General features: G+C 39.0%; 1 protein-coding gene across 1 annotated transcript in view; it reads right to left on the reverse strand.

The window, feature by feature from the left end:
- Positions 1–24,444, reverse strand: part of ppp2r5b (protein phosphatase 2, regulatory subunit B', beta) — a gene marked incomplete at both ends in the record, with an annotated part of 47,069 nt that extends 22,625 nt beyond the window's left edge. The window contains 2 exons of the mRNA XM_079257713.1: positions 1,573–1,769; positions 24,252–24,444. Coding sequence (XP_079113839.1) covers positions 1,573–1,769; positions 24,252–24,444 — 390 coding nt within the window. The remainder of the gene's footprint in view (positions 1–1,572; positions 1,770–24,251) is intronic.
- Between the last annotated feature and the right edge of the window lie 1,149 nt (positions 24,445–25,593).

The raw sequence follows: 25,593 nt of genomic DNA on the forward strand, positions 1-25,593 counted from the left end.
ATTCTGTTCACAGTTCTTGTGCTCTAAGAACAACCGATAAGTCATGCAACGACTGCTCACTAAGTCATGATTTATTCAGTAAATGCATCTTCACTGGCCACTTTAATTGCTCATTCTAAGGCGCTGAGTAAAATCTCGCTTGAATACAAAAAGGGTCAAAATCATTTTTTCCAAGTTTTTTTTTTTCTGCGGTTTTTAAATAATGGCTTTCTGGACATTAAAATCTGGTACAGTTAATACACACCGAATCTTCCGTTTTGTTCTCTTCGCTTCTCACCTCGCACACTGTCATGTCTGTTTCTCGCCCTTCAGCCTTTATTTCTTCATATAAGATTTCCCTTTAACCTTTTAAATGTTTACACGTAAATATGCTGACATAACTCGCTGTAAAGGATCCAAAAGTTGCTGATATAAACTCCGACTTTCAGTCCTGTCATGTGCTACAAACGTCATTTCTACATTGCGGACTATTTTTTCAGGTTTGACAGCTTGTAGTAATTCATGTTTCAGATCAAATCAGTGGCCCTACAGCCACAGCTCCAACTTTTCCACATATCAGCTCTTTCTTTTGAAGATATTTTTTAGGCTTATAGCCACACTTTAAAGCATTTGTCTACTTTCCTTGCACCCCATCTTCTGTCCTATCAGCATTTTCACACCTGTGATTATAGTAACTCTATAACGTAAGCTATATATCCGCTGCAGGCCTCCTTTCTCTCTTAATATCCTTCCTTTCACTGCTCCTCTCTGTGTCCTCTGGGATCTTTGATGTCCACGCTCTGCTCCACTTCCACTTTATCTCTGCTTTCCGTCCTTCTCATTATCACTACATGTGAAGCCTTTAGCTTCTTTGCGGCCTTTACCTTCTCCATCCCCCCCCCCTGCCTTTATCAATCCATCCATATCTTCCTTTTGCTTCCTTTATTTATATTCTCTGGTGACTCCACCAACACTCGTCTGCTGGATATCCTCCTTCACTGTTTTTTTTCCCCCCTCAGTTGCCTCATCTATTATCTTGCCATGAGTTGAGCTTCCAGGTGTATCATTTAATTCACAGGTGGGGATGTATTTCAGGCTTTCTATATTTATTCTTCATCCAGTTACTGAGCTGTTTGCTCATCAGTCATGGTCATTGTCTTTATTCATTCATCCATCCAGTTTATTAGTCCAATTCAGGGTCGCAGGGGAACTGGAGCCTATCCCAGCAGTCATTGGGCGAGAGGCAGGGTACACCCTAGACGGGTCGCCGGTCCATCACAGGGCTCTATCCATTCATTAAAAGATTATTTGTTGATTTTTAGATAATAAGTGTATGTATTTTCTTGTATTTTAGTCTCTTCATGAACATGTTTGGATGTTTGACTCTTTAAATCAAGAAAGTACAACTAACTGTCCAATACAGCAGCTTTTGGCATTTTTCTTCAAATATTTGATTTTAATTATTTTTATGGGACTAAAGAGGTCAGAATAAGTTCAAAGGAACAAAAAGAAATGATAGATGTCACACAGATTTGTCTTTGGGATCCATTGTCTTGGTCCACCATTTTTACCCCACTCCCTCTCCCCTCTTACCATCTTTATGGCCTCTGGGTAGAGAGGCTCTATGAGGACTCCTCTGCTCGTGGCCACGCTCTCCACCAGCTCATTGAGCGCAGCCCGTTTGATCTCCTTCCCTTTCAGATCGGCCACACAGTCCAGGAAATCAAACAGCACGCAGCACTGCTGCAGCTTCTTACAGAACAGGTCATGTAACTCTGCCACCGGGGCATCTGCGTGATTGACAGGTAGGACAAGAGACAGAGAAAGAGAAAGTTTAGAGAAGGACGATAAAGGACGAAAAGAAGGTTCTGAGGTCCAGCTAAGTCCATTCCTAAAAGCTGATTTAGAATTTATTTGTTTGATAAATTGGGAAAATTACAAAAGCAGCTCGAGGAAACATTGTTTGGGGAAGTTCTTCCTTGGAAGGTAATAAGGAAACGAGAGCAACACTATGACTCTACAAACACATTTATACAAACACACACACACACACACATACAGAGGGGCCAGCATTTATGCACAAACTTACAACAACCTCCCGGGTGCTGTGTTGTTTCTCAGCCCAAACATCTGTCACATTCATTCCTCAGAGCTGTTTGTTACAATGAAAACGCCTGCGACCAGCCAACACATTCAAATAGTCAAAAACTCCATTTTTCACATAGATGTAAAGAAAGTAGCTGGTGCTCGTGGATTACTGAACATAAACAATGCGTTTTAAGTCGATTCTAGTGGCCTGGAGGTTTTGGAAGTTAGCGGCTCAGCCTGTAAACCATCACACAAAAGCATATAAATGAAGCACAAAGCAAAGCAGAGTTATAGGATCTGACAGTGACCAGACTGGGCTGTTTTTCTTTCTTTTTTTTTTTGCTAAGTTACCAGATGATTGATGATATTAAAAAAAAAAACAGCTAAAGATAGAAATGAAATATCCAAATATCAGATTCTTATATAAGTGAGATATATTTGTGTGATTTGGATGAGATTAGTAAACAATAAAAATCAATCCTCTCTGCAAAGTTTTATGTTAAAAATACTATTTTTGCTTTTTATGCATTTGTGATCTGATGCAGCCAAACTAAACACTTATCAAGAGGCAAATCTGAAGATACTTAAATAGAATTAACACAGCTTTACTCACTAAGCTGCTGCTGCAGAAATCCTGGAGATATTTGGGTATGATATTAACACTGCAGAGTATATTTTATAAATTAGAAAAGCTGGAAGGAAACTGAAGGAAACCTGGAAAGATACGTTGGAGAAACAGGAAATAGAAACAAAAAAAGGTGACTTTAGATCAGAAGGATCAATTTCTGGCTTCTCAAGATGAAATGTTAAGGTAAGAGGTAAGAATAGCTGCATGGATGTCTGTGTGTCATATAATACACGTTGAGCTGTCAAATAGCACTACAGAAGCCATATAGATGCAGTCCATTTATCGTTCAAGATGATCACAAGTGAAGTTCTTGAGCCAGAGGGAGAGCCACAACTCCAGCAATTTATTTAAAGAGACACACCAGAGACAGAGAGAACATGTGAATAAATGGTCTGGTCTCCAAAGACCAAACTGGACAGAACTCCAGGCTGCAAGGGAGCATCAATGCACAAACCAGCCCCCTCAAAGCTGAGACTGAGTCTATATGGAGAAGTAGAAGTGTCATACACAATCAATGCCAAGTGGCTGTTGGACCAAAGAGCAGCTACCGCATAGCTGCTCCCCAGGCAGACGACATCCTCTAACTTCCACTGACAGAAGATGAATGGCTTCATACAGTTTCCAGTCATCCTAGCTGCTGTGTAAGACTAATCTTAATACTAATATCAGCTTCCTTACATACTTACTGCAACAATGTGAACATACCAGAGTGTTAGCATTTTCAGGCTAGCATGTTGCTATGCTCATTAGGACGAATGCTCATTAAAGTAATTACATTGTAGGGGTCGATGTTTGAACCCGGCTGGCTGATCAGTTCGGTGCATGTACGGCCCTCTGTCTTCATGAGCAAATAAAAAAGAAAAGAGTTGAGGAGACAGAACATTTACCAGTAAGCTAAATCCATCCTGACATGCTAAATGAGTGCAATGCTTGCATGTGCACAAGGACGCCATTTGTAGTGACATTCTAGCAGCAAAGCTGCAGATTGCAACTATCAGTTGCAAACTAACCAGTTTGTTTGTGCTCTGCATGGTTGTCAGATTGTCATCTACAGATATCTAGTTAAGTACCGAAAACACATTAGTTGTTTTCTTGTTCATCCTGCACTGACAAAAAATTGATAACTGAATAATTATTCTCTACTGAGGTACCTAAAGTGACTTTTCTAATCTGTGTACTTTATGTCTTCAGCAGATAATCTTGTATGAGAGGAAGACAATACAGCTCACCAGTGACTGGGAACCAGTCTAGACTAACTGTGCAGTTAAAAAGGATAATCCCATTTTATTATCCACACACACACACATAGACAAACACAGCAGGAGTGGATTAAATTTAACCCTTCTTAACCCCCAGGTGTATGGGAGGCTGACTTTAGCCCTTCCAGTCCCGGACCCCTTCATCTCTTATGAGCACACCTCGACCATCTGCTCCTTTTGGCAAAAGCTGCAAAGAGAACATGCAAGAACTCCCCTCATGCTCAAGGTGCGAGAAATGTGTTGCTTTGACAGCACTGAAAGCTGCATTTGTAATTATTAGTGGTGTTTCCTGCCACTTAGGGGTTAAATCCAGTTTAAATTTCAGGCTGTTTTTATATCAAAATGTCTCCACTTCTTATTTCTGGTGCAGTTCCTCATTAACCTTTCCAACATGCTGTGCATTAATCTTCTCTTTGACTTTCATAACCTTGTCGCCTGCTATAAACAACACATTTAGTTTGTTTGGTTTAGATCTATTGTTCACACCCACTGGGCCGCTGAGATGTAGCGAGTGGCCAGTTTGTTCTCGAGTTTACTGCAGTTTCTGTGTGACTGGACATTATAACAGCAAAGTTCACACATTTTTCAGACTCTCTGTGACTAAATGCAAAAGCAAAAGGTTGAACTTTTCTGCTGTCTCTCTGTCCGTGCCTTTGGCCTGGCTTTTTCCTTTCTTTTTTTAGCCCTCTACTTTCCCATTTCTCCTTCTTCCCTGCCCTTTCCCAACTAACCCTCCCTATCCTTCTTTTATGATTTCTCAAACCCTTTTTTTTATCTGTCTTCCCACTCCCTCTTCCCAGCTCCCTCTGCAGTCTGACTGTGAAGGTGAAATCTAATCCATTTTTAATGGAGAGTAATTGTATGAAGATGTGCCGTGCTGGGACTTAGAAAAACAAAATAATAAAGAACACACGGAGGTGAAAAGATGAAGGGAAAGAAAAATGTGCATGTCTGTTGTTTAGGCAGGCAGTGTGATGGGAGGTGAAAGTAAGGGGGATAAGGGGATAAAGCAACTCGGGGGTCATGTTGGAGCAAACGTGGGAAAGAGCAAAGGACAAGAAAATGAAAGAACAAAGACAAAAGGAAAAGACAAAGACAAGACGGAGAAAATAACCTGAGAAGGCAACTAACTTACTCACTAGGCTACATGCTGTGCATGTCCAACATTTGGAAGAAGAAATGAGTCTAAACTGAATGGATTTTACTGAGCGGACAGCTTTTAATATCCCGTCTGTGTTGTAATTATAACATAAACCAAGATTTTAATCACAGCATGCGAGACATTTGCGACAAGCCAAATTGATGCTTCAGTCGTTACCTGAATAACGAGTACGGTCGACTGTGACGAACTCAAAAACGCAGTTTCACAAAGCATGCATTTCAATTTTCTCTTTTCATTTCATATTTAGAAACCCAGATTAAAATGCAACATGGCACGCACTCAACCAAGTTACACAACCAAACACATTATGATGGGGAAAAAAAAAAAAAATGTGTTAAAATAAGGAGTCAGGAACAGCAGGAAGACAAATGTACTTCAGAAAATCAATTAGTCTTTATTTTGGTCTATCATCACCAAAACAAGGGAGATATTTTTTTGTATCAGTATTCTTCTTGTGCTTCTGCAGATGTTTAATTCTCAATAAGAGCAAAAGAATATTGATTTAGTCTTTTAAACCCCTCTAGCCTTTAACTAGTTATACTAGGCAATGCTTTTATACTTGGGATGTTTTATATTATGTGGAATCTGAGTTTTGTTATGTTTTTTGTTCTGTTCATTTGCACAAAAATAACAATACCACAAGATAGACAAAAATAAATAAAACAGTGAGGATACAGGAAGAGGCAAAAAGCCAAACTGTCTTATCTAAAGTTACATGATAGGTGGAGCGTGTTTAAAGATACAAACTGAAATTGTTTGTAGATCATTTCAAGCCCACAATACAAAGTGAAATATTAAATGCTTTAACTGATAATTGTAATTGTTTACTAAAAGATGCCTATATATTCATTTTACAATCAATGCCAGCAACAATTTAAAAAAAAAAAAAGGTGGAGCAGGGGTATCGAGTCTGAAGAAATTGTGCAATGCTGCATAAATAAACCTGATGGAACAAGTCATGTCTAATTACCGACAGGCCTCTTAAATAATTCAGAAGGAGTCCACCACAATCTGGTCAAATGTTAGAAGAATCTTTGTGGTGTCTTTGTGTAAGGTATGATCCAGAAAAGTCTCTGTGCACATACAGGTTAAGATGAACGTGTTTTAGTGTGTGTGAGCAGGAGGCCATCAGACAGGAATGTTGTAAAGTTAGAGACGATTCTGTTACGTCAAAAGCAAAGATCACCCTGCCTCCCTGACGTCTCCTGCACGCTGTTCCTGCTTGACTTCTCCCTCTCTGCTTCCAGCTGTGCGTGACAGGGCTCCACACCTGTCCCTTTTCACCTCATCAAACTCTTCAGATTAAAACCCAGCTGCTGGAATCGTGCATAGTCAGATCATTAGTTAGCAACAACCGGCCTTCTCTGCATGGATTTTACTTTTTTCTTTTGTCAGTAAACCCTTCTCGCCCAGGCCCAGCCTTTGAGTCCTCCATCGAGGACTCATGGCAGAAATTGAGCATTTGGAATTATTCGCAATGAAACAATCGATCTTTTGGAATATTTGGCACACATCACTACAGTGACATCTGGTGGCCAAAAATGTGATTTCATATACCAAACTCATTCATTCATTCATCCATCCATTCATCCATTATCCTAACCGCTTAGTCTGATGAAGGGTCGCGGGGAAGCTGGAGCCTATCCCAGCAGCCTTTGGGGGAAAGGCAGGGTACACCCTGGACAGGTCGCCAGTCCATCGCAGGGCCATATACTGAACTATAAATTATAAAGTTTTCATGCGTTCGGGGTTGCTTTGTCTGCTTTAATTTCTTGTATTGGTTTATAGTGATATTTATGTAGAAAGATAATACATTTTGCCCAGTCAGTATTTATCGAGGGTGTGTCTGCACATTTAAGTATTTTTATCAATAAAAACTATCTGCTAAACTGTACTCTCGTATATTTTGCTGAAAATCTCTCCTGCTTTGAAAATATTGTCTCACAGGAGTAATTGTTAAGGTAAGCACATGATTCATTATTTCTTTCTGGACACAAGATGAAAAGATCTATGCTCATTAAGTTGTGTTTAACTGTATTTTAAATGAAGCGGGGCGGCACAAACGCGGCGTTTCAGAACGACTGGTGATATGAAGGAAAATGATGTGGAAGAGTCACATGACATACGTGTCTCAATTCAGATCATGGAACATGGTTTTGCATTAAACGTTCCACATTTGCCTCCATTGGTCCCAAGTCATGACAAAGATCTGTGACAACAGAGGTGCATTCGAGCAAATAGCAGATAACTTGAATACTTGTGGTTACACCATTAAGGCTTCACTTTATATACAGGTTTTAAATAATGAATTTTACCATTTTTAAGAAAGGTCTTGCTCATTTCAGCAAGGCCATGCTACACTGCATTGAGCACACACACCTGCATGGCTCAACAAGATAGTTTGAAATGATTAAAAACTAAATTTTACTTTAATTTCTTTCCTCATCTGAGGTGTTAAAGCAGAACGCTGTGTTAAATCCACTTACTGACTTCAATAAAATAATGAGAACAAACGATGCTGTACAGAAATTGTTGGATGTGCCCGGCTTAAGTTCACACCAAATGGTAAATGGGGTGCATCCAAAGCGGCAAGGACGAGTGAAAAACACTAAGGACTAAATGTTAACAGAGGAAAAACAGCAGAGAAACCGGCTAGGTAAACAAGCCTGTGAAAAATTTATCCATTTATGAAAAACTAAGAGAAATCTCAAATCCAATTCTTAATTTAACATCTCATCCTTGTATATATATATTTTTTCAAATAAACTTATAAAACTTTAGTTTTTCTTTTATGTTTTCATTAATAATATTTAAAAAAAAAAAAAAAAAGCAACTGCATTTGCACACATCTTTTGTTTTAATTGTGCTCTTTTTAAGATTTGCAGTTTCCTCTAAGTTCATGTTTGTTTACTCGGATTCGGAGCAGCTTCTGTAAACAACGTGGAAGCATATTGTTTTTAGTCTTAAGCATCAGTTGAGCTACATGCAAACAAACAGGTCTGTACACTTACAGGCTTTTACATCAATGAATAAGTTGTTTCAGATTTTCATTTTTCTTTCCTGCACTCTGAAAATGCCATTTTTAATTATCAAATTTCCCTAAACCTTCAAACAGTCGAATACAATGTGGAAGAGGTGCAATATTCTTACAGAATTTATGCTTATGGTGTCCTTTTACCATAATTTATACGTAGCCCCAGCTCATCGTTTCATCCCATTTAAATTAATAATATGATTTCTTCATCTTTCTGACAAGGATGTGCCGAACTGAAAAGGCCTTGCATTGTTTTGAGCAGATTCAACATTGTTTTTAGGGATTTTGGATGTGTGACAGGGAAGTAAAGGTAGGAATGAGACAGAGAAAATGGGAGAAAATGAGGAGGGAGAAGGGGATTTGGTTAAAGGAGCAATGACATGTAAGTCTGAGAATTGCCAACACACTGTAGCATCAAAACACAAACATTGGCATACACAGCTGCACACATCTAAATATAGTTCTGCTGGAGAGAGACAGAGGAGAGGAAAGGAGGGGAGGAAGAATCTGGGGAGGAAGCAGGCGCGAGGAGAGGTATAGGGTTAAAGGATGACATCATCCCCATCTCTCTCCTCCTCCTCCTCTTTCCCATCTCTCCATTGCTAGGCTTGGTTCCTCCATCTTTCCCTTCCTATTCTCCACCCATCATCTCTCTGAGGCTTTTTTTTTTCTTAAATGAGCAAGTACAGCTCAAGTCTTTAAATAACAGTTATTCAGTTTGGGGCTGAGTGTGTGACACATTGAGAGACAGAAAAAAAGGAGGACAGCTTCTTTTTTTTTTTTTCAGCTACCATCCAAACTGCCTCTGCACCTCTGTCACCAAGCGCACACACTCAATGCACAGATAGAGTAATGCATAGAAGATGAGAAAGGAAAGGCACGGGGAAGAGGGACAGAGATGTAGATCTAGAGGAAAAACACGGTTATAAATAGTGAAAGGAAGCTTCAGTGGCTAATAACAGTAGAGACACCATGCAGGGTAAAAGTCAGGGCAGTATAAATATTACCTTAAGGGGTTTATGTGACGCACTTCAAGTCCATCGTTAAACAATCTAATCCTCCTAACACCACAAGTAATGTCCACAGCATTAACCTGCTCATGAACAGCATGATTACAAAGAGGAATGAGGAAGGCTATGATGTACAATCAGTGATAACCCATGTTCAGATTTTCAAGAAGATTGAGGTATAAACAGCAATTTACCTGCCAAGAAAGAACAGGACAAATCATCCTGCTGCTTTAAATTAGAGCAGGAAAAACTTAGATGGCGTCACTTGGTGGTGGTACCAAGAATAGGTAATGAGTCCAGCGGGGTATTAACATATAAGAGTCTGCAGATTGTCCTGGTTACAGAAGTGGAAATATACACACAGCTTTGGATTATGTTTTTGTGCCCGTTGCTGATGTTTTATTGCTCTCAGTGTGCCTCTTGGTCTGTCAGCTGGAGTTTTCACCAAACTACAAGAAGATTTTCATGACACTGGGTGAAAAATTCATTCTGGTTTGCGTAAACATTTTCATCTCAACTAATGAATTTAAGATTCAAAGGCATTCTTGCAGGGTAAGAAATCAATCTCACTCAAAATGGAAATGAAGTAACGGCTTTACTGGATTTAGTGTTAGAAGAGGTCTATCTGGTGGACATTTAGAGACTATTATGCTATTTTTAAGTCAAAACTTCACTATCAAATCTCAAACAGTACATAAAAAGGTATAATTATAATCACAGTCTCTGCTGTTCCTCATACTGAGGACCTTTAAGATGTCTTCCGTCAGAAAAATATAAGGGATTGAAGTGAATCTCATTACCAAACAACAGAGAAAGACAAGTATATATTCTGAAGTCCTTTGCTCAAATGCAGCATTTTTGGGAATTTAAAAAAAAGTCTTAATTCATTGGATGATTAAGACTCTGTGACAAACACTGTGACACAAAGCTATGTTGTGTCAAAAGATTACAGTAAATTGTGCACTAAATCCATCTTTGAACAATCCAAATGCTAATAATAAACATTTCTACCATGCTTGGGCTGAGCGTTTTTGGTTTATTTCATTTATAATATAAGCAAGATGATTTCCATTAGTATTTAGGCCTGCAATCATCAGTTCTGATCAATAAATGATTATCAGTCAATAGTGGCTTTTATCATTATAACTGAATTAAAAGAAATTAGCTGTTTATTTATTTCCAGTATTTCATTCAAGAAACAGAAGTTTATAGTTTAGTTAAAGAAGTTGTTTCTTCTTGAGGTTTTCTACGTTCTTCAACTCTTCTACATATTTCAACTTGTAAAAAAAATGCTCATTTTAAAAGTCCACACTAAAGAGGCCTGATCTCTCTCTGATGGTGCACTTGACCTGCTTGAAATGCCACTTAGTGACATCACCATGAAACGTATTTGCATCATACCTGTCAAGAGGCTAATTTACCACAGTGAGACAAAAGAAAAAAAAACCTGCTAGCACCTGATCATTTTCAGGCAGTCGGCCGACCGATCTGAGAAAATTATTTCAGACTAAAGTTAGTAAAGAAATGCTGTAATAATGTGAACATGTGTGCAAAGTCTTTATCAATAAAATAAATATTATAAGGCTAGAAATTATTATGAAATTTACTTTTTAATAATAACTTATGTTATTAAAAAACAATTTGAGATTCATCAGTGCATTGAAAATAAAAGGAGAATATATGACACAAATACACACTCGTTTGATCATATATTCAAGTGTTTGCTTGAAGGAATAAAGAATTCTCTTTAGACTAACAAACAGCGCAAAGCATTCTCCTTCACGATCACTTTTATTCTAATGAAACTCATTTCAGCCCATTAACATTCGATAAATCTGCCATCTTTGGCAGATTTGTAACCATTTTGACAATCACATGCAAGATAGCTGATTCATTAAAAAGAGTTTCTTTCAGCAGTTTTCTTTCTCATATGATGAGTCTTTGCTGCTGATTTTAGCTTTAAAATGCACTTGTGATAAAAATTAACTTGATCATAAAAAGAAATCCCAGATCAAAAAACAAACAAACATTAGACATCTTTCTGATTATCCTCTACTCTGTCTTATGCATTTTGTCGCTGCTGCGTTGCTCATTCCTACTGTTGCCTTTGTTAAAAATTTAAAGTGATTAATTACTAAGAAAAAGAAAATTGTGCCATTTTCTGTAACTCATCTTGCAAGCTGCATAAGGACGGTGTGACATTGAGTGCTCGTGTGAGTGTTATTCTTACACGTCTGCAAGTATGCAAAAATAGTCTATTGTGGTCTGCACAGTGTAAACATCATCAGAGGACGTATGTGAAGCTCACTTTACCTGCCAGTTTCTTGCAACTGTGCAGAACTGTCTCTAGACTTGATTCACAGTTTCACAGCAGAATATTTAAGAGCTACTGTGGTTCGCAATGCTAACCTGTAAACAGTTATTGCTATAACTGTGATATTACTGCAATGTCTGGGCTTTAATTTGTTTTATATGACTCCATAAACTCTTTAAGAATCATTAGAAAAAATTATATGAAATGGCTGTGCATGTTCAAAACATATAAAATATGGTACCTAAAAGGTTACGAAAGTGTTACATGCCAGCATTTAGCGTCACAGTGGAAGCATGTACAGGCGTTAGCATTATGCAACCATTCAACCCAATTTATCCAGCAACAAACAGCTTTTCAACTGTGGATTCTTAGCTGGTCATGGTTAGGTATAAAGAAAACATCATTAGGTGTATAAATTTAGCTATGAGGAAATATAAAAGACACAGTTAAGCTTTCATGTCAGTAAATACATTGTTACAAATTTGTGTCATGTCAACTGAATGCTCTCCTGTTATTGTGATGCTGCAGCTTTTTTTTTTTCTTGCTCCACTAATGTGCGCAGATAGCTTCTCTCTAAAACACATCTAATTATCCCCCAAGCAAACAGCAAAAAATGATGGATTTTTTGGTACATGCTCTTATCAATGTTGACATTAACAACCAAGTAAAACAATTTCAGTGGCCCTCATCTCAGGACACCCTGCAAAGACCTGACAAAAGACACATTATTTGATAAAATATTGCAAGCTATTGCTATAATCAATCTTAAGTGATACAACCAATTAGTGGTTGAAATTCTAATGCAATAAAAAAAATTTAGAGCTGCAACGCATGTCCTGTCTTCTGTCTTCTGTCTACAAGTCCCAAGTGCCTCTTATTCACCAAATGGATTTTATGAACTGAAGATATTAAAAATCCTCTCTGAAAGCAGTGTTTGCTGTGTGAAATGGAAACAAATTGCAAACCGTTACTGGAAACGGTTCTCCCTGCTGGAGACATATTTGACATGTGATTACCATCTTTGTACACATTGTTACTGCTTTTTTTTCAAAATTAACTAAACGTGATAAATGAAAAAAAAAACTGACATTAAAGTTGAGAGTGATTTTTTTTATTACTTTTTGTAAATGATGTGGTTCTGTTAAACCAAAAATCAACCTCGTCTACAAGTTGTAATCAACTTCTGTAGCTCCGGTATTAGATTTTCTTTATTGCATAGCTTTATGCTGCTGCAGTCCAGCTAGTGCATATTAATGAGTAAACACCCATGAAGGTGAAATTTGTGGTGATTCAATCAGAATGTATGTTTACCGCAGCATCATTGTATTCTTTCAGGAATCAGCCTTTTCTTGTGTGACACAGCAGCAGTTATGGTTATTGCACTGCCGGCCCTTTCATTAGATCCTCTCCCCTGCAATATCCTCTGCCTGTTTTTTTTTTATTCTTTATCTCACTCACTAACCCTCCCACTGTTCCTCCTCCACCTGTCAACTTAATGTTCAGTCATTTCCTCTTTCCTTGTCCACTCCATTTCTTTCATCACCACCCCTCCTCCCCTCACTTTCTCCCATACTCTTCTCTCTTAATTGATCTGAGATAGTCAGAGAGCAAAAACTACTCCATGCCTTCTGCAACCCAATACCAGACCCATCCAGCTGGCCCTATCAAACACATACACACACACACACACACACACACACACACACACACACATATATATATATATATATATATATATATATATATATATATATATATATATATATATATATATATATATATATATATATATATATATATATATATATATAGTCATTCAATCGCCCACATTCAATCTGTGTGAGAAGGTGAATGCATTACAGTAAACACCACATTTAAAACAGAGCTTTCTGCACATTTATTATTAAAACATGAATAAACACACCTGGCTAATAAGAATGACAACACACAGGTTACGACACATTTGTGTGGTGTTTGATACATTAGATATTCTGATGAATATTAAACCACAGTGCTCCAAAGACAAGCAGTGCAACTGTTGCCTTCACCGCCCAGGCTTTCTCCAGCTCTTTATTGAGCTCTTGGTATTTCTCCAGTGTGTCGCGTTCCTTCCTGATATTACCATCTTTCTGATGGCTACATAAATCACATCAACTTTCCTTTGCTTCTTGTCCATGATCACCATGTCCGGTTGGTTGGCCACTACTATTTTGTCTGTCTTTATCAGGAAGTCAAAAAGAAGACCTGGCCAGCACTTGGTCCAGACATGATTCACACCTAGTAAAGCAGCTGACTTCGCTCCATGAGCACCTAGCAGCACAGATGAACCAACTGCTGAGTGATAGGACCCACCCTGAATGACTGACCAAGGAAAAAACAGACCTGATCTTGAAAAGTCCCCAGAAGGACATAGTCTGTCAGACTATGTAAGTCTGGCATCATAGCAGATAAAATAAATGGGTACATGAATCAATGCAGGACGGAAGCACTGAAAAGCATTGTTAAACACACAAGATTAGCCAAATGCTTGTGTCCAGTTGACAGAATTGTCTCCCCAGACAACAAAACCAGATAATTCCTGCCTCCAAATCATGGTTGTCTTCAGTAAAAATGCAGCATTACAGCAAAATGGAGCAACGAAGCCAGCATACTTCATTATTATTGAAGCCTTTAGGCAATAAAGGTTAGCATTGCTAAAGCGTGTTGTTGTTTAGAGACGCCTGTTATGTCAGCTTTTCTTGTCATCTGTGAACTAAATATGACATGAAATTAAATTGCATTGTACAACAGATGCTACCAACATGTTCCTCATGTTATAGGGAACTATAATTTATAATAAATCATTCATAAGAATTCTTTGTAATACTGGCCATCCCCTTGTTTCAGGAGACAATAATCAGCATGGAAGTGGGGCCACGCTATCTGAAAATGATCAAATAAATTTTAGTAAACATTTTATTAGACAGTGGTGCGCTACTACTCACAACAGGATAATCTGAAGCTGATCATTCTGTCGTGCTGCAACATGCCTCACACACATCAAACTTAATTTGCAGACTTAGAAAAGCTTGACATCAAACTCCGTACAAGTCTGCTAATTATCTATTGATTTGAGTCAGGTGTGTTGCAGCAGGGAAACTACTAACACATGGAGGACTGAAGCCCTCAAGGACCAAAGTTGCCCACCCCTGATCTGAAGTAACCTCCTCAACAACCTGTTAACTGGTTGTCATTATTAGCAACTGTGCTAACCAACATCAACAGGTTTGCTAATATCTAATTAGCAAACTTGCTGCAACTCAAGAAAAAAATGTTTCTCAAATTAAAAGAAGAAATTTTATTTAGAGACACCTTGCATGATATCTTTGATGTGACATTCAAACCATAAAAAATGTATTTTAATAGAAAAAACATTTTAAAATTTGAGGGTTTTTTTTTCAGTTAGCCACAACAGGGTTGGTAACTGGCTAATCGGTTAGCACAGTCAGTTGCTAGCACAGAAAACAAATCAATTACTTGTTCAGGATGGTCACTTAGATAAAATCCTGCTTTCAAATCATGGCTGTCTTGAATAGCAAAGAAGTTTTAAAATGAAATTGTGTCACCTAGCTAACATGCTACATGCTCATAAAGACAGTTTGTCATTTCACACAGATACCTGGCAAGTCAGCTTTTTCATTAAAAGATTAAAACATGCATTCATAAAGAATCTCTAAGACTGGTGATCTGAGAGTGTGTACCCTGCCTCTCTTGTAATAGCAACTGGGATAATTTCCCCCCACAACACCGCAATGGAATAAGCTGGTACAAACAATGAACAAATTAATCTTTAAATACAAAGAAAATGTTTATTTGCTTATGCAGTCACATGGAAAAGGAGTTGTGAGATGTAACTGTATTATATTGTCTTCTTGCTTTTCTCTTAGTTAAAAAAAAAACTAGGTTTTTCTTACTTCTTCATTTTTTTGTTATTTAAATAACTTACTGAACATTGTTTTTTTAGTATTAGATAAAGATATTTTTCCTTTACTAGATTTTATGAGGTGTTATCTGGGTTTCAGTGTGCATGTTTTCCTACTAATCCCTTCATTGTTAGCTGTGAAACTGGCCCATTTTTGAGCATATTATGAAACACAAGCAGCAGTGTATTTTTGTACATTTGCAGACAACAGTGGGAGTGTTTGAAATGCATTTCCTATCAGAAACAGAAGGCTTGCAAAACCATACTTTGACCTGTTAAACAGCATTCAGCAGGCTGGTAGCATAATCTGGCAAATGTTTGAATGAAACACAGCTGGAAAGGCTACTGTGGCTGTAAACAAGTCTGATTACCTGCAGGTCTTCAATGCAGATGTTTATTTCTTGTGAAAAATGTAGCTATACTTTACTAAATAATTTTACCCAAAAACATTACACAAATCTAATTCTTTCTGACCCACTTAGCTTCAGCTAACCATCTGCTACTCTGTGCAATAAAGCCTGATTCATTTACATTGTCTGTAGAGCTTGTATCTGCAGGCGGTTTCAAGGCTTTTAGAGACACTTAAACACTACCACCAGCCAGCAGGATGAGTTTTGTGCAGGTGCAGGAGATTTAACACTCTCCAAGTTAACATAACATGCTTTAGGGTCTGACAGAGCTGTTTGAAGCCACTCAGTAAGCCTTTTAAAAGCAGACAATGATGCAACTATCCAGGACAGAGAATATTATGTGTGCCTTTTATCCAAATATTTCTTTCGAACAGATAAAATATTAACAGAAATTCTACCACTAGTTTGTCTATTAAAGGATTTTTGCATAATCTTATGATAATAGAAACTACTTGATAAGAGTGTTGTCTTAATAAAGTTGTTTTGTTTTTTTTTAACTAAACTGGTTTAAGGATTCAGTACCCAATGGTATGACAGTTAAGCAGGTTTTCTAGATTGATTTAGGCCTGCTGACATTCTGCAGGTTTGCCCATTTTATAAAGGTTTCAGAGATGAAAAAAACATGTATTCATTCATTCTGAGAGATCCAAAATCATAGCAGACTTGATGAAACAGCAGTGGTAATCTTGGTTTATTCTTGGCTTCATCTCCTGCCCTTTGACCACGTCCAAATGTATTTTTCTTCTTTAACTAGGATGACAAAACTAAAGCCTCTGGTGACACACAGTTTACTGGAATAGTTTTCATATGAACATCTTGTGACTTCCAAATACAGATACATATTTGTTAATGGCCTAATTCTAAAGTAGAAAACTAGGCATTCTGTGGATCGTCTTTTTCATATGACCAGCAAGCCTTTACTGGCTTAATATCAGGGGAATTGTTAAATGCCATCTCATGTCTATACCTTTTACTGCAGTCAGAAATGTAAATAGAGCTGTTAAAAATGTTGAGCAGCAAATGCCGCTGGGTTGGGACGAGCAGAGAGTTTGCTTTGTACGCTTTCTCTTTGAGCTTGTGCTGAGGTAGCTGCTGGCGGCAACAATGTTTTCCAAGATCTCAAGATAGATCTGCAAGCATCCCATGATCACTCTGCACAAACACACACAAACTCATACTCAGGCCTTAATAAATATTTGACTACAACATTTTTATTTCATCCTCAGTTCAGAATACTATTCCTGACCCGCTGAATATTAAACCTGTCCCCAATTTTCAGCCTAATCATGATTAATTTGCTCCATGGAACACATTTCCACGGACAATTATAACTTTTCTACCAGCAGTTTTATCTATAATGGTGATTCTTCTTCTAAAATCAGAGATATAATTGATTTTGCCTACTCTGATTCTGTTTCTAGATTGTGCTAATAAAATCTTCACATTGCAATGATGCTTTTAATATTATGTTTCTACCCTTGCTGATGATGTGTTTTAACCTTCAAACACTTGTTCCACAATTATATAAATGACTTATACTCCTACTCAGATCTAAATATAATAGTGGTCTCAAACATCTGATCACACTCTGTTTGCAGAGTGTGGTGAATGCATCATGTACCAGATAAGGTGTGTATCTATTTTAAAATCCAGTGCAGGCCTCACTAAAAGACAGTAGGATGAGGAGGAAAAGTCTACAAATTGGCTACAGAGGGAATAAAGACCAAGTCTTTCTCAAGGTCAGAAGTGAACCATTCTCTGCTGCCTTGCTGAAATCGAGTTCTGAAACCCGTTAAAATAGATAGATCAGAAATCCCCCAAAATCCTCCTGGAGCGACATTTGTGCAAAGTCTGTGTGAACAGGCCACAAGTCTTGATCGCAAGTGGTGTTCTGCTGCTGACTGGATGCTGGGCAAGAATTTGACCTTAAGTCTGGTTAGCCTGCCAGCAACAGCACAACACCCGTGACCAGGAAGCTGAGCTGGTGTCTGGGGCCTCAGGGGAGCGCATCGCAGCTGGGGAGAGGCACCGAGCAACGAGCCTGTTTTCTGGTTCGACAGGGAGCTGCAATGTAACTGAAGACCGAGCACAGCGACCAGGAGAAAGCAGAGTACGTACACAGCAATAAGTTCTGACAAATCTGTAAAAAAGAAATCGATTTACAAAAAAATATAACCTCTTCTGAACAGTCCAGACATTGCAGGCTTAGAAAACCAATTCAACGCTACTTAGATAATAATAATAAAAAAACAAAAAACTTGCAGGTCTGTCAATTGGTATAAATTGATTAATTAAAGATGAATTTTATAAACAAAAAAGCCTAAACTTTTAAATAAATATTAACATCTCCTTTTTTCTGAGTGTGCCATTGAACAGATAGATTTGTTTGGTTTTTTTTTAACCAGACAGGCCACAGAAAGAGGATGACCACCATGATGATAGATAAGGTTAGCAATGACAGCCTCAGTGATAAGTCAACAGCAAGGCGATCCACATAGCTAATCCATACGAGCCTCATATAATCCTCAGTGAACTAATGGTTGAGGTTAGATGCTATCCATCATGTTTATCAATGTTGGGTTTACAGTCAATGAAAATAAATCATTATTATTATTATTGGAGCTGCAGAGAAGGACTTTGTCAAGAATAGACTCAGTCTAATTTCTATTGTCAGAAATGTACCTTTGTAAGTAATACAGCCTGAAGAACATTAAATGGTCTGTCTCTTTTCCTAAACAGCGGTGAAGGGAAAGCTTGCTGAAAGCTGCACAAACCACATCAATGCCAGAAAATGTCAGATTATTTAAACCAGATTGGTGAGATAATTAAAGCACTGCTCTATTTTGGTAGGCTCACACCACAGCTTACTGTAATAATAGGCTATCAATATACTGTTGTAGCATACTGTATATTGTGTATACTACATTTATTTATGTACTTCAGATTTTAGGGAACTTAAATTCACATTATGTTTTACTTTCTTACATTTTTGTCATTACATTTAAATAGACATCCATTTTCCATGCCTATTTTTTACCAGTGCAAGGTTGCAGGAGAGTTCATATAAAGTGTAACACAAGGAAAAAAATCTGGTCTTTAAATAAGGGTATACATTTAATATGCTTTACTTCTTTCCAGAATAAATAAGTCATAGCATCATCATTACTGGAAACCACATTCAAGATCCTCTGCAAGAAAAAGACCCGAGGCAGAAGTATGTTTTCAGTGTTGCTGAACTACCAGCAGGCTAAGACTTCATAAAATCCAGAGGAGAGGTTGGTACAGAACAAAAGTAAGGAGTACTTGTTGAAATGTTGGTGAGTATCTGTATCAAGAAATGACTGTGCTTCCTTCTGTGCACGTCCAGATACTTAGCATGACGATTTAAGCGCAGAGACAGAAAACAAAGCAAAGTGGTGGCTCTGCAACTGCATGACAAGTGACATTAAATATCTGAATTTGCCTGGTTCCCAGTGAAACGCACCACTGAGCCCTGGTTCCTTGCTGTGGCTTAATTTTCATCTCATTTGGGACACCTTCTGAATATTTCAGCTGTACTCACACCGAAGCACAAGCGGAAAAAACTGAAACTAAATGAAGCCTGTGCTAACGGGGATAAATGCAGCAATCAGGGCTCAGAATAACCCATAATAAGCTGTATTTATGAACATCAGCATCTCAATTTTTTTTTTTTTTTTTTACGTAAAACATACTTTAATGGAATATTTTGCCTTAAGTTTAATATTTCAAACAAGCATATCCAATTACAGACACATAAGTTGTCCACTGCAGAACATGGCAACTACTTTGAAGCCCAGAACTGGTCCAAGAGCACATTGTCCAGGGAGGGGTGAAATCTCTATGTGTGTGTGCATGCACACGCACTGCAGGCCAGTGGCCAAACTGGAGTATTCTGTAAAAGGGATTATATGAACCCGGTATCCTTCACCCTCCATCTATTGATTAATTGGCTGCTGGACCATCCCTGCAGCTCTTTTATCGGCCAGTTCAGCGTTCCAGATCAGTTCTCTGTTTACTGGAGACTCACAAGGATAGTATCTCACTGCAAGATCACATTATCCGCCTATTATCTATACTCCTGAGGGAGTCAGGGTCTATACCAGCTGACATTGGGAAAGAGTCAGGGTAGACCCTTGCTATATCAGCACTCCATCACAGGGTTAACTCAGACAGACACTCGGATCTTTCAGCCAATTTAAACTCACCAGCTAATTTAATATTTGGTGGAAGCAAGAGACGCTAAAGGAAATTCATGCAAACCCTTAAAAACCAGAACTCCATGCAAACCAGAAGTCCTCACATTATCTGTGTTTCCTTAAAATGTTTAAAACATCTTGTGTGCAGAGAAATGCAAATAAAAGTCACTGATGTTCATGTTGGGGAAACATGCAAAGGTCTGGCTCAGGATCAGATCAGCTCTGAAACAGGAGTCACGGGGCGACACAAAAGTCCAAAGCAGATGTTTGCTTACATACACTTTACAGCAAGCAGGTCACAAATAATGAAGCTGAAGGATTGCATGCTTCTTCACAAATTCATGAAAAGAAAAAATGTGTTTTAGTTCAAACAATGCTGAGGATTAACTGCTACTTATTTATCACTTTGACTCATTGACCTTTAATGTGCCACACTTTGTGCTCCTGCTGCCTTCGTGTTCCCTCAACTCAGTTGTAAAAATGCTCTTTGAAAGGCAGACACTGCATAGTACATGCCTTACACATACAAAGAAGCAGAATGAGCTACATTTCACAGGCATCATGCACAGAGTACCGCGTGGCTTTTGCACAGAGCTGCTGCAGAAGGAATCATCTTTTCACAGGCCTGTTCTTTGATCAGACACGTAAATGTTTCAAATGCAACACAGTTTTTAATCATTTTTACAAGTGTTACTCTTTATTGATGGGAAGGAATCACTTTAACATCTGAACTTGGAATAGGTCATTGCATTTCTTTGACTTTTTAGCCTTTTCTTGAAAGATTTGCTGCTTTGTTTTGGATCATTGTCCTGTCGCATAACCCAGTTTCACAGAAGCTTTACCAGTCACACAGACAACCTGGCTTTGGACTTTTATCAGTACTTTGGTATAAAGAGAAGTTCATTTCTAACTCAATAGCTTTAAAGTGTCCAGTGGCTGTATAACAAGTCCAAATCCTCACCCCTCCACCACAGTGATTGACCTTTGGTATGAGGAGGCTTTGGTGATCTGCTGTTTTTGGTTTCACCAGTAACCGTGCGCTACAACCAAACATCTCCACTTATGTCTTGTCCGTCCAACAAGCAGTGCTCCAGAAGTCCTAGGAGCAATGGTTTGTGGTTTATTCACACGCAACTATTTAAACCTGAGCTGTGCTGCCATGATTTTCTGCTAAACCTTCCAATGAAGCCATACATGCTCAGTCTTTTTCTAACTGCTGTCACAAACCACATTGTCACAAATTCAACATGCTAACTAAAGTCTGCAGAGTCTGAGATGTGTCTTTAAGGGTACATTCACGTCTGCCTTTTTTATTCAAATCCTAGCCTGTTTGCTCAGAAAGTCCACTTTGTTTGGGGAAATGTAAATGCACCAAAGAAGTGGACTTGGTCCACCTACAAATGCAGGTCTCGATCCATTTCAAGCGGACAAAATACAGGAAGCAGACTACAAAGCCACAGAAAAAAGTCACTTCCGGCATTTGGCATTGTATTGCATTGTGGGTAAATACCTAGCAATCGCGTTAAGAGTCTGCTGCCTAGTCTGTTGTTTATACTGCGTCCATTGTTGCAGTGTATTTCTGCAGTATACTTGCATAAGACAAAATAAAATAAAAAAAAATACAAAACAGTGATAGTTTTGTGCTCCATGGTTAGCTGGCAAGTGGAGGAAACAAAAATTCTGGACGAATTTCTTCTTCACTCGAGTCTTTCCCTCTCTTTTCCTAATTGTAGTGCAGCGCCACCTTTGGTGAGAAAGAGAATTTATTATTCTAATGATTTGGCTTGTTTGACCAAAGTGCAGTGTGAATGTGAGCTCGGTCCGCTTGGACACACCCCCCCTACAACTGAGCCGAGTCCCCAGTTGGACTGAGTCTAGCAGACTATGCTGAGATGAATGCACCCTTGTTTGCAGCTTCTCCAAACGTTGCCCAGTCTGATCCCATCTTGGGTGAACTTGCAGAATCGTTCACTCCAGAAAAGACGGACAACTGTTTTGGATGCTTTCCAGTTTGTGAATAATCCTTCTGTAAAATAATGGACTCCAAATTACTTAATAATGAAAATAACCTAATAAGCTTTCTCAGATTATGCATCATGGTTTCATTTTTGTTCAATGCACAGTGCATTATGCCACATATGTAAAATCTTACAGTACAAAAGGTGTACTTTCTTTATTACAAGACTAAAATAAACAGTTTCTCTATTAAACGTCTAGCCAACATTGACAACATTGTTGTAAAGTGGCGCTATACAAATAAAACTGAATTGAATTGAATTGAATAGTCATAACTTCTGCATTCTTAAATGCTGCTTAACCATACTGTGATTATTAGGTGACATTTTGCCTGCAACTCCAGCAGGAATGACTCTTCACACTGCTGCTAAGCTGTACTGCTGCTAACAGGATGAGTAGTTCAAACTAGAAGAGCCAACGTGGTTCCCTGGAGGGAAAAACACCCACAGGTCTGTCTACACTTGGCCCACATACTGCCCGTTAGAAACTTCCCCACAGCAGACGCTGCTCTTGCACCAGTGCTGCAGGATCTTACTATGAGTTCCTCCTGGGGATCTAGAAGCAGTGCCGCAGCAGTGCAGCAACCATGTAAAAACTGGGACTTCTACCTACTGTATGATGGCTGCAGCATATATACAAAGATGGGGTCTAAACTCAAGGTGAAGTTTAGATGCTATAAAAACCTTCCATTGCTCTCCTGCTCTTACAAGTGAAGTTTAAACCAACATAAGAAGACACATATATCTACTTCTAAAAGCAGAAATGTCTTCTATCTTTTCAGGGTTAATATAGGAAGAGATTTCAGTCTGGATGAAAGAGAGCGTGACCTTAGAAATAGGGTCAGAGGCAAATATGAAGATGTACAACAATAGAGAGGACGCACAAGGTACAGCTGCAGATAGACTGTATAAAAATGGAAGGAACATGATGGGATGCGGCTTGTTGACTGGGTGACTCAAAAGAAAAGGTACAAAAATATTGATTTACCGGACATGTGCTCACTAACTGAACACAGAGTGTAGCAAGGAAATATAATCTGTCAAAGCAACTGCGCAGTAAATACATACTGTAAAGTCAGTGCCCTCCTGTTACAGAAGTTTGTGAGCATGCAAGAGATATTCAAAATCCTCACATTGGAGAAATGTTCTCAAATCATTCAGTCATAAAATGTGTTTATTTTCCACTGCAAGTTCAAAACTTTACAAGCCAACTAATCCACTTTTCTCCTCATATGCCTTCTATTCCACAGCTGTTTTAACCCTAAACTTCACCACAATGTTCGGCAGTTTCATACAGTCTAACAACAAGGGCCTTCAGGCATCATGTACTGCAGCCTCATGTCATCAATTGATCATAGTGTGTATCAACAGAAGCTCTGCGACTGAAGCTATGGCAACAACAGACCTGCAGATAATGCAGCTCTGACTGTCATTATGATGAATGGTGAACCACACAGAATCCTGAGATCTTCACACAGACACATTCAGAACATGTTGTTTTTTTGTTTGTTTGTTTTGTATTTCTTGTTTGAGGTTTGGACAACAAGGCATATAATATGTATTTTATTCACACCCGAACTGGTGTTGCATGTCATCGTGATTTAATGAAAAGTTGTAAATGTAAAGAATATGTTCTAGTATTTAGATTTTATTTCATTTAAATGTTAAATTAATAGACTAAAAAGGTATTTGCTTTTCCCTTTTTTTAAAAAACAAAACAAAACATGTGACTGACTGCTAATGGAACGTTTTAGCTTTCGAGATGTGCACCAAAATGCCCAATGGATGAATTTACAGCAGTTAATTTAGTACACTAACCTTTTATTGTGTTACACTGTACTATAGGATATTTGAATTTACATTTTTTTATTTAAAAATGTAAAGAAAAATAATCTGAAGTATAAAGTATAATCTAAAAAAATTGGTTGACTGTGCAACAACAAGCCAGTCCAAAAGTGGACTGGTTGTTCAATAGGTCAATACCATTACTACAGTCAGACAGGACAATGACAGGGAGTATAGTATATATTAGTGGGTATTTTAATATAAAATACAATAAATACAAAGTGCATAATGTGAAGTCAGCCAAGTGTTAAACAGTGAGAAGTGTGCAAACAATGCAAACCGCAAATCGAGCAGACTATGTATAAATATAAACACACACAGTCTCTCACCTTTGAGCAGGGGCAGCGGGGTGAGCTCCACCTGGGAGCTCTGGTAGCGGAACTGGGACGAGCTGTGGGACCTCCTCTGCCGGGCTCTGCGCATGGACCTCCGCGGGAAGCCATCCACCTTCTCCGCAGACGGCACTGAGAAGCTGGTGGTGGGGGAGGACGGGCTGGACGGAGGCAGCTTGGTCGTCTCCATGATGGCTGTAGATGGCGGTGGCGCGTGCGTGCCTGTGTGCGTGCGTGCCTTTGCAAGACCGAGTGCGTAAAAGAGGCGTTTTTAAGAGGATGTGCGGGTGAATGGAGGAGGAGTGGGTGGCTTTCTGAATCACAGTTGGATGATCAATTGATCAGAATGAAAACGGCCTCGCTGGGTGGTATAGTGGAGGAGAAAGGGAGGAGGAGAGGGGGTGAGAAATAAAGGGGGAAGAAAGGTGCAGAGGCGGAGGAGAGGTGAGGAGAGATAGATTTTCTGGACGTCCAGTCCGTGGTGTGCGAGTCTCTGTCAATCAGAGCTGGACTGGAACTGGCAGCATCATCCTGGAAATGTGTCTGTGTTGTTTGTTTGTTTTTTTACGCACAGATGGAAATTGGCTTGTGTATCATCCCCAGGAGTAGCAGGAGTAGCCGGTGCAGCTACCAGATGATGCTCAGACAGGCGTCTTCTCAGACGCACACACACACACACACACCTCTGTTGCTGTACTGGCGTCACACTCAGACTAAGTCATCGGCCTAAACCTGGATATCTCTATGTTATCACACAGTAAAGCTCATGAATTTATAAAAACCACTGCAATCAGGCGCCTTATCAAGCCAATTAACCTCCGATTATCCAGGTCAAAACAAGCAAAAGGACTCCGGCTTAGTTTATAGTTTTTTCTCCTCGATTATTCTCCTTATCAATAGAACCAGTGACCGGTCCTGGCGGTGAATGATGATATCATAAAATCATCAATCTGGGCCCACCTCGGCTGCCGCATCACTGTTGTCCTTCTTGCTGTTATCGGATCCTCTTGTAAGCTCCGCTTATGATGAACATTTATTTTTCTAAGAGCTGTGATTATTGCGTTGTTCTTTGTCGCGCTTTACTCCACACAGCCACCTCCTCCTGCGGTACTCCGACCGTATCAGGGCGGAGAAACAAACGGTCCGTCACCGCGCCGACATGTGCAGGTCCTCCGCCAGCGGCCGATGCAGCGCCGAGCCCCGCAGCCCCGCTCCGTCTCCACCTCCCAACAGAGGACGGCGAATACAAGGAGAGGATAAATGAGCCGCTGGAGGAAAATGGAAGGCTTCTGGTACACAAAAGCACCCCGTCTGTGTTTGCAAGGCTGATGCGTTTTGC

The sequence above is a fragment of the Telmatherina bonti genome (genome assembly GCF_933228915.1).
Source record: "Telmatherina bonti genome assembly, chromosome: 18".
Lineage (NCBI taxonomy): Eukaryota > Metazoa > Chordata > Actinopteri > Atheriniformes > Telmatherinidae > Telmatherina > Telmatherina bonti.